At 39.3% G+C, this 10,617-nt stretch overlaps 1 protein-coding gene across 4 annotated transcripts in view; it reads right to left on the bottom strand.

Annotated features, from left to right (window-relative positions):
• Positions 1 to 559: 559 nt before the first annotated feature.
• LOC108757168 (probable phosphoserine aminotransferase) overlaps positions 560 to 10,617 on the bottom strand; it is a 242,032-nt gene continuing 231,974 nt past the window's right edge. For 3 of the 4 annotated variants that reach the window (XM_018501574.1, XM_018501577.1, XM_018501575.1), the window contains one exon: positions 562 to 785. In XM_018501574.1, coding sequence (XP_018357076.1) covers positions 668 to 785 — 118 coding nt within the window. In that variant the 3' untranslated portion in view covers positions 562 to 667. Of the gene's footprint in view, positions 786 to 10,617 lie in introns of all 4 variants that reach the window. The other variant, XM_018501576.1, reaches the window with a different exon arrangement.

Below are 10,617 nucleotides of genomic sequence, written 5' to 3'. Positions count from 1 at the left end.
TTTCATGAGCTTTACATACCTCTCCCTTTCCCTGAGATATATGACAAACGCAAAGGTTTCAAAATGTTCATTTTTTTAATACAGAAAATAAATATTTCGAATTTCTAATATTTTTTAATAGTAGGCAGAACAAAATTTTTACTGATATATTTCGTTTACTTTAAACATAATAAATAATACTTAATAAATTAAATTTTTGATAGATGCGGCGTATATACAGGAGTTACCCTATAACATGAAAAATCTTAGAAAATAAACGAATACAAGAACATTTTTAAATACAAAGAACATTTTAAAATAAAATATTTTTATTGATGAAAACATAAGTTTACAGAAGCTATAAAATAAATTACATTTCAATATTTTTCATTTATTTCAATGGACATTCTTTGTTTATTCCATAAGCTGTAGTAGATAAATGTCAAATTAGTTCCGATTTAGAAAAAAAATTATATATTTTTACATCATTATGCTCTGAAGAAAATCCTAATACTAATAAAACTCTAATATTAAACAAAATTTTGAAGATAACGAGACAATTATGTAGACAAATCTAATACACTTTTTATATGAAAAATATATTTAAAAATCCAATGCAAATGCATATTCACAAATAACTTCTTAATAATAAGTTCAAGATATTTTTTTAATTTTTGTCAATTTTCAATTATTTTTCAACTTTTTTGCAATGTTTGTCATAAAACCACTTCATATAGTTGGCCAATGTTTCCACTTCTTCTTCCGTGATTGCATTATATAAAGATGCGCGTATTCCACCCACTGATCTGTAAAAAAAATTATATCGTTACTTAATTTTTTTATTATACAGTAAAATAATAATTTAAAATATAAAATACACTATCTAAAATATAAATCTAAAATATAAAAATAATATATTAAATCTTTTTAACTTTTTGCAAAATATATTTAATGAACATATAGTTTAAACTAATAGATTAATATTTATAATACAAAAAATTAAAAAACATTTTATTATGCATATCCTTTGTATTTAATATAAAAATGTAATAAGAGTACAGCGCTGTAAACAATACACAAGTTACAATTGTTTGTAACTGAATTAAAAATAATACATAATTAAAATGATCAGATGTTTTAGCTTTTGAGTTCTCAGTCATGTTGTAAAATGTATATGTAACAAAAAGTTTCACATTTTCTAGACACTGAAAAAAAAAAAAATTTTTTTAATGTTTTTTTAGGTAACACCTCACCAATTTCAATGTTTTTTAGATATGTTGTAGAGGAGAGTATTCTAAGTGACCACAAGAATTAAGTGGGGGACAGCATTGATTTAGAAGATATAGTAAATTAAATTTCTATAAAAATAAAACAAACAATAAATTCAAAGCTAATTAGAGTTAAGGCCGATGAAGATGCCAAAGATTAACTGTAGAAAGCCGAACTTATTTTTGGTTAGATAGACCTTCCCGGTCTATTCAGGTATGTGAAACCCTGCAACTATGTCATGCTATATGTTTGAACTGAATACGTATTTTTTAGCTCAAAACGTGTGAAATTTATATCTCAAAGTCAAACAAAGACAGAGAAAAATATGGATCAAATAAATAATATTTTATCTTCAATTAATTAGAATAATATTTTATCGTCAATTAATTAGAATGAATCAAAGAAATTTTATTTAAAAAATTCGCAAAAAATGCTTTGGATAAAAAATTCTCAAATTTTTAAATTTAATGTTCAAGCAAAAATCCATAGGATTTTTTTAGTTGATCTTTGGTCACATAACAAAAAAAAATAGTACGATATCACTCAAAAAAGTATAATTATTTGAACTATCGAAAATCGATTTTTGAAAGAATCTACATATTTTAAGTTTATAATTAATAAATAAAATTTTAATATTTGAACAATATAAAAGAGTAATAATATAAGTAAAGGATTGTACATATATTGTTTGATGTCCATTAGTCTCGGTGCTTATCAAGTAAGTGAAACCGAACGTGAAAAAGATCCTTGCACTGTTTGAGAAAACTTGCAATCTTCGATGCAAGAAATAGGCAAGAACTGTAAAACTAACGGAGCTGGTTTGCGAATGTCTCGTAATGCAAAATTACGGAAGGAAAGGAAAGTGATTGCACGATGCGTGAATTGCAGTGTTGTTTCAAGGGAATTGACACCACTTATTTGTTGAACAAGGTTTTATTAGTTGCACATGAGGTACACTCGTGATCAGACGCCACACGCGGAGCACATGAGATACACACGTGATCAGACGCCACGCGCGGAGCACATGCGGAGAAATTGTCCGGCGGAGATTAACACAAATTTCGTTGTTTTTTCCTTCGTGCACTTCGCGAACGCGTGTTGTGCGAGGATTCAATTTCTTCTTGAACCGAAACGTTTGTTGCTTTATTTCGGCTTGCCTTATTAACTATGGCCGCGTGCGGATTGGAAACTTCCGTGTTCGTGGAGCGCGAATCGTGGCTCGCTTTACGGGAGGTACCGAGCTTCTGCCGAAAAGACGGAAACGGCTTATCGTCCCGAATCGAGTGATTCGGTCGATCGCCGAAAGTTGTCGCGGTCTATTCTTCCGCCGCGACATCGAGTGTCGCCAAATAATAGTGAAGACGTCACGAATTACGAAGCGCGTGTATCTACTGGTAGAGACGTCTGTTCGTTCGCAATTTTGTACTTTGTCTAAACATATATAAATATTATATTAAAGTGTATATATACGTAACAAGTAACAAATGAAAGGACTCTTTCTATACAAACCAAATGATAATAAATGACGGGCAAAGTAAGAGTCAACACGTTTCTTTGAAATTAACAAAAGAATATATTTCAATTAACAAAGGTAAAATTACATAACGTTATAAGTTTCGGCTACCGGATTAAGCACTCTTCAGACATTAACATAATGAAAAAATCGCAGAACAACATCAATTATCGCATATTCATAACATTCACAATTCGGGTGAGTCTTGATGTAGAGTTCGACATTATTTCCGACGATTGAACCGTCAAATGTATTAAAAAATCTTGGCAATGCTCTAGTTGATAAAAAGAAAAAACTTAAAAACTGTACACAAAAAGATCTACGCGTAAATGAATTAACATACCGGAAATCTAATAAAAATAATAATAAAAAATATAATTAAAACTCACCAGAAATCATATGTAAAAAAACATAAACGAGTGTGTCCAAAAAGGAATAAAGAACTTTCGGAATATGTACAGAAAGAAAGAACGTAGATGTGTAAGACAGACATTACGCGCCGGCCACTATGTTCAGTAGTGCGGATCAAAAACAGACTGAGAGAGGAGACAGACTGTTAGTATCAGAAAGTCAAACTTTATTTATGATGGGAATGTAAGCCTTGTGGAGGCCATCGGTGTCAGTTTGTAAATTGAGACCATTTTTCTGCTTCCTGATATTAAGCATCTCGGAAACCAAACGTCTCCGATAACAAGGCTCTTCGTCTAAAATTACGACTTCGTCCCATTGGAATTCGTGATCCAGCTGTCTCCTATGCTCAGTTATGACAGAACGCCCAGAAGTGTTGTATCTAATGTGATTGCGATGTTCAGCAATCCTGGTTTTTAATTTTCTGCTCGTCTGTCCCACGTATGAAGCATCACAATCACCACACGAAATCCTGTAAACCACATTGCTCTTCGATGTATGTGGACAAATATCTTTCTGTACTTTGATGTATTTGTTCAATTTATTGAGACTACGGAAAGATACCCTGATGTCGTTTTTATTGAAACGTTTGAACTTTTCCGTGTGGAAAGGGATAAATGGCACCGTAAGCCAAGAAACAGATTCACTCGTCCCGTCATTGTCAGCCAAAACTCTATGTGTTATGTGTCTATTTCTAATCAAATTTTTTATACGTTGATTGACTGTGTCAAAAATGAGGGTCAGTGAATAGTCATTGTCTAATAAAATGTTGATAATAAACGTCAAATTCTGTGTATGAAACTTAAAGTCTGATAGTAAAAAAGCTCTGTCAACCAGTGAAAGAATCGTCCCTCTCTTTTGTGCCATGGGATGGTTAGGACATGGGATGGTTGGAATTAAAATTCAGAAACCTTCCTGAAAAGGTCGGCTTACGGTACCAATCAAAACCAAACCTGACCACATAGATCATCTTCCTTGTCCCTATCAGAGACGGATGGTTCCTTAACTTATCTTCCTTTGACATTCCAATTGACATACAATGTTTTTTACAATTAGACGAAAATTTCGTCCTTCCGTTCAATAACAAACACAGGATCATATTTGATTGCAAGAACGTTGAGAGTAGCACACAACGTATGCCTATTGATAAGAGGATTGCTATCACTAACCATTTGATTCCAATTTTGGACAATATCATATCCTCTCCAATTTTTACATCATCGATGGCCAAATTATTGTTGAAAATGGAATCTGATACACGCATCTTTATATCGGAACATCCTAACATCATTTTTACACACGCGGATAAAGGCAATGTCACGGTCGCTTTGGACGAAGACGCATACTTGAACAAAATGACCACGTTATTGAGTGACGTAGACACATATGTTCTGGTCAATAAAGATCCTACTAAGAAACTCACGGCTTTAAGGTCCATGCTCACCAGATGGAAAACAAAAAATTATATTAGCGACACTAAGTACAGAATGTTATATTGTAGTGATGGATCACTTCCAAGAGTCTATGGATTGCCGAAGATTCATAAACCTGGTTGTCCTCTAAGGGTTATCGTTTCTTCGATAGGTAGTCCGCTGTATCCATTGGCTACGTATTTACATAACATATTATTCAAATCCATTCCCAAAGCGAATAGTTACATTAAAAATAGTTTCGAATTAGTCGATAAATTAAAAAGGTTACGCATTACAGACAAATACAAATTAATTTCATTGGATGTTAAATCTTTGTTCACGAATGTTCGAATGAAAATAGCGGTCGACTGTGTTAATGAACAGTGGGATTCCATTTCCAGAGATTGCCCTCTTCCTAGGGGGAGGAGTTTCTGGGAGCGCTAAAATTTATTCTCGATTCCACATTTTTTTCATTTAACAATGTAATTTATAAACGAAGCTTCGGCACTCCCATGGGCTCTCCTTTATCACCTGTAATAGCGGACTTGGTGATAAGGAGACTTGAGACAGTGTTCTTAATGTCATTGGATTTAGATGTGGTATTTTATTTCAGATACGTGGATGACATTTGTACTGCGGTTGTTTCCTCGAAAATTGACTTGTTATTTAACAAGAACAATTTAACTTATTCCATCCACGTTTGCAATTTACTTCAGAAGTAGGGGGAGATGAAATTAATTTTCTGGATGTTACTATATCTATTAATAAGAATAGGTTTGGTTTTGATTGTGGTACCGTAAGCCGACCTTTTCAGGAAGGTTTCTGAATTTTAATTCCAACCATCCCATGTCCTAACCATCCCATGGCACAAAAGAGAGGGACGATTCTTTCACTGGTTGACAGAGTTTTTTTACTATCAGACTTTAAGTTTCATACACAGAATTTGACGTTTATTATCAACATTTTATTAGACAATGACTATCCACTGACCTTCATTTTTGACACAGTCAATCAACGTATAAAAAATTTGATTAGAAATAGACACATAACACATAGAGTTTCGGCTGACAATGGCGGGACGAGTGAATCTGTTTCTTAGCTTACGGTGCCATTTATCCCTTTCCACACGGAAAAGTTCAAACGTTTCAATAAAAACGACATCAGGGTATCTTTCCGTAGTCTCAATAAATTGAACAAATACATCAAAGTACAGAAAGATATTTGTCCACATACATCGAAGAGCAATGTGGTTTACAGGATTTCGTGTGGTGATTGTGATGCTTCATACGTGGGACAGACGAACAGAAAATTAAAAACCAGGATTGCTGAACATCGCAATCACATTAGATACAACACTTCTGGACGTTCTGTCATAACTGAGCATAGGAGACAGCTGGATCACGAATTCCAATGGGACGAAGTCGTAATTTTAGACGAAGAGCCTTGTTATCGGAGACGTTTGGTTTCCGAGATGCTTAATATCAGGAAGCAGAAAAATGGTCTCAATTTACAAACTGACACCGATGGCCTCCACAAGGCTTACATTCCCATCATAAATAAAGTTTGACTTTCTGATACTAACAGTCTGTCTCCTCTCTCAGTCTGTTTTTGATCCGCACTACTGAACATAGTGGCCGGCGCGTAATGTCTGTCTTACACATCTACGTTCTTTCTTTCTGTACATATTCCGAAAGTTCTTTATTCCTTTTTGGACACACTCGTTTATGTTTTTTTACATATGATTTCTGGTGAGTTTTAATTATATTTTTTATTATTATTTTTATTAGATTTCCGGTATGTTAATTCATTTACGCGTAGATCTTTTTGTGTACAGTTTTTAAGTTTTTTCTTTTTATCAACTAGAGCATTGCCAAGATTTTTTAATACATTTGACGGTTCAATCGTCGGAAATAATGTCGAACTCTACATCAAGACTCACCCGAATTGTGAATGTTATGAATATGCGATAATTGATGTTGTTCTGCGATTTTTTCATTATGTTAATGTCTGAAGAGTGCTTAATCCGGTAGCCGAAACTTATAACGTTATGTAATTTTACCTTTGTTAATTGAAATATATTCTTTTGTTAATTTCAAAGAAACGTGTTGACTCTTACTTTGCCCGTCACTTATTATCATTTGGTTTGTATACATTAAAGAAAAATAACTTTTTCGTTACAGAAGAACAAAGACAGAAATTTAAAAAATATAATTAATAAAAAGTTAAAAACTTTATTAATAATTAATAATAACATGTATCTCATATATTACAGAACGTTGAAAAAATGTTGCAATATTGAATGTTGAAGTGTCAGTGTTTTATCAATGTTGTATCTATATTGATTCTTTTACATTAATTGTTAATATTGTTGCAACGTTGAAATAATATTGAATAAATTGAACCACAAATTGAATCTTTATTGATTCTTCTACATTGATTGTTAATGTTGCTGTAACGTTGAAATAATATTGAACAAATTGAACTACAAATTGAATTTTTATTGATTTTTTCAGATTAATGTTGCTGCAACGTTGAAATGTTAAACAAATTAGACATCAAAATCTATTTTATTTTGTAAAAAACAATAAAATATCATGTAAATAGAAAATTTAAATCACTTTATTTTATCTTTTAATGAAACTCTAAACGATATATTGTACGTTTACACGAGGATCGGCCGCGCGTACAGAATGGTCGCGCGTGTAATATTGTTTGTGTTTGATCAGTCCAATGCGCGACATCAATTCTTCCTACATATCTAAATGACAGTTTTATACATTCGCTAACATTCAGTGTTCGTAGAACATTGAAGCAGAAGTTCTCGTACAATGCAGAAGTTAAGCACCATTGGATCAGGTACAAGATTGGATCCCCCTCGTGGAACGCCACCTTGTCATAGTGAGGGGGCTCACTTTGTGTCCCCCGCGGTCGGGGCCGTCGTCAGCGCTTGCTGACGGGACAGCCGCCCGGGGATGCCAGTGCGGGAAGCTAAGAGTGTTCCATACGGACTCTTTCGTTAAATAAGAAGAGTCTGTACACTGTGCACCCCTTACTCACAGTTTTGCGAGGGGGGGGGAGGGGCGCACCAAGATGAAAACCCTTTAAAACTCGGAAAAAAATCGTACACCCTGAAATGGCTTATAAAATAACGTTATGATAAAGTAATGTCTATTCATAAAGATCTAGGCATTACGTCAGTAGGGAGTTCCGGGGCTCTTAGCACGGGGCTCTGTCGGCACGAGAAAGATGGCATCCAAGCCTCCTTCGTGTCGGGATTTGCATCGGACTTATCCAACGTAGGCCAATCATGCGACTGGTACCCCGCAGGTCCGGTGGATGCACGAAGTGCACCTACGAAGACTCCCTCTGGGTATTCCGCAGGCCCAGAGGAATCGAGTCTGCCAAGGTCTCCTCGGCGTGTCATCTCGGACAGTCGGAGGAATATGCGTCTCGGCCGCATTTTAACTTATGACCTCTTACGGTCTACCTCGAAGCGTTCATAAGAAGACATGCTTCGACTTTCTCTATCAGACAGAAGACTATCCTTCAGAGCCAAACTGATGTCGAGGTCGTCAAGACCATCGGTGAAGGAGCCAGTCCTAGTTGTCCGGGGGAAATGATTTTCGTCCCGGGATGGTTGGAAAGATATTCTCCTGTGTATCCTTTTTTTACATCCGTCCCCCGGACGAGGAGGAATTTATCAAAACCTACCGGTTACCTACCGGGTCAGTCTTTCGGAGCTACGTTTTGATACGATCGACCAATGGGACGAGATGCGGGGCTGGGATCCCCCTGGTCGAACTTGTGAGGCTCTCGGTTACCCGAGAGTTCTCACTTTTTTGGTATCTCGCCTCTAATAGAGGCGTTTTGCAGCGATTCTTCCTATCATCATCTCTGTAGAGACCCCCAACTCCCCGATGGCTGTTTTAGAGCTGCAAATTCAACTTACGGTACTTGATGAGAGGGAATTAGCGGAAGTCAGTCCTTCTGGTCTGGCTAAAGGAGCATCCCCTGCGAGGTCGGACGCGACGTTATGGAGACGTCAGATGCTGACTCGATGGTGGGAGTCGCTCGGTGGTGAAGGTCGCTCGGTAGTGGAGGTCGCTCCGTCTCGTAGGAGGGATTAAACGGGACAGGGGCCGTTCGCGTCTGGACGGCTCTGTGAGACCTTCTGTGAGGTCAGCTTTGTGAGACCTTCGTGGAAGACAACTTGATCGACCGAATCCTCGGTAGGCCCCTGTCAAGTTTTCGACGAGGAGATTCGACAGCGGGTGTATATACCCTTCACCTTCTTTACGTTGGGGCAGCGGCATGAGGTGGATGATACTTTGACCAGGTTGGCGAGGGCCTCGACGTTGAAGGCCACCAAGGCCATCAAGACCTGGCTTAAGGAGGCGGAATATTGCCGCTGGGTGAGCATGGAAGGTGAAATGAGTGGCCGCCAGAAGATGACGTTCATCTCGTCCGTGAGGAAATTCTGTTTATCAGAAGTTACGGCCTTCAAGGGTAACCATTGCGTTATATCGCGTTATATACATCCGCAATAAGCAGGTCGAGAAGCTCCAAAAGGAGAACGCTAGGCTCAAGATTGAGGTGGAGTCACTAACGGCCCGTGAACATTCTTTAGTGGGCTAACCCATGGGGTGACTACCACCGGGCCTGGAAAACGGGTCCCTCTTTGGTCGATCTCCCTTTAGCCCCCAATTCGGACTCATCCTCCTCTGTTGGAGAGAATGTCCCTAGGCCGTCTGGGCCCGGAGACGGGGCAAAAAAGAGGTGCGAGAGTCCCATTAGACCCACTCGTTTGTCGGGCAAAAAGAATCCTTGAAGGTCGAAGATCTTCGAGAAGTCTGAAAAAGTGAGACCCGTCTCGCCCGTTCTCTCCCGAGGATCTGACGGTCCTTGCCGCTATCGCCGAGGTGGTCTCGGCGGTTAGCGAGTTGAGGGATCGCCTGGACAGGTTGAAGGGAGATCCTGCTGGAGGAGATTCCAGCTCCCCAATCTAACAGCCGGAGTTTCACTGGAAGGGCGAGAAGTTGTAAGATGGCCTTTGTTTCTCCCAAGGCCAAAAACAGTCCTGCCTCCTATGCAGCAGTTGTTGCTAGGAGCGGGCGTAGTGGCCGCCCTACGAAGGCAGTCTGCCGGTGGTGGTCGGCGACTCACTGCTACTAGTCGTCCCCCGGCAGAGGTTGGCACAAGTAAGCCGCTTGGCATGTCCGCTAAGCGGCGACTGAGGAGGATGGTCAGGAAGTTGAGGGTGGCGGCGACCGTAATTGCTCCTCCTCCCGGAACGAGGAGATTCCACATTAGTTATCGGAGTGCTGTTAGGCCCCCTTGCGTGTTGCGGGCCACTGGTCCTGGAACGGGTCGCGCTGCGGCGACAGTGACACCCTCGGCCGCAAAGAGACGGCTTGTCCCGAGATCCTCGGCTATTTCTATTAGTCGGGATTCGGAGAACTGTCCATCCTTTGTCGATCTTATACGTCAGGCCCGCGATAACATCATGCTAGCCGACTGCGGGGTCGGCGAGGTGCGGCCGAAGAGGGAGGGTAACCGGGGCCTTCATATTAGAGTCTCCGAAAAGGATAAAGGTCTCACAACGGATGCGCTTGCATTGTAAAAATATCGCCGGCTTCTGGGAAGGTTGTTCGGCGATGCGAGCGACGAAATGCCTCTGAGGGAGAGACACGAATAAGTTTCTTGAAGGTGCCGAGCTTGTGCCGCCCGCGAAACTAACTGCGGAGGGGCCCCACCTTTGCTCAAAGCCCTCCGCCTGCTGGAGAACAACAGTCGTCTAGGCGTCTTTGACGATAACGGAGTGTGAGAGCATTGAGGAGTGTAGTGCCGTGTCACTGCACTCTCTCTGCTCTCATGGAGAGCTTGACCCGCTGGTGTATTCCGGCTGAGCCTGAGCCCCCCCCCCGTCCCCTCATCAACCGGTGGTTAATGTTTGGTCTTTACGTCTGCCTACCGGGTGACACCGGGTCGATGTGAATTAGCGCGGGAGCAGATAATCGGCAGGGAGATGCCGGGCAC

This window comes from Trachymyrmex septentrionalis, unplaced genomic scaffold (genome assembly GCF_001594115.1).
Source record: "Trachymyrmex septentrionalis isolate Tsep2-gDNA-1 unplaced genomic scaffold, Tsep1.0 scaffold133, whole genome shotgun sequence".
Lineage (NCBI taxonomy): Eukaryota > Metazoa > Arthropoda > Insecta > Hymenoptera > Formicidae > Trachymyrmex > Trachymyrmex septentrionalis.
The sequence above is the reverse complement of the archived record's forward strand: the minus strand, read 5'-3'. Positions and strand labels throughout refer to the sequence as shown.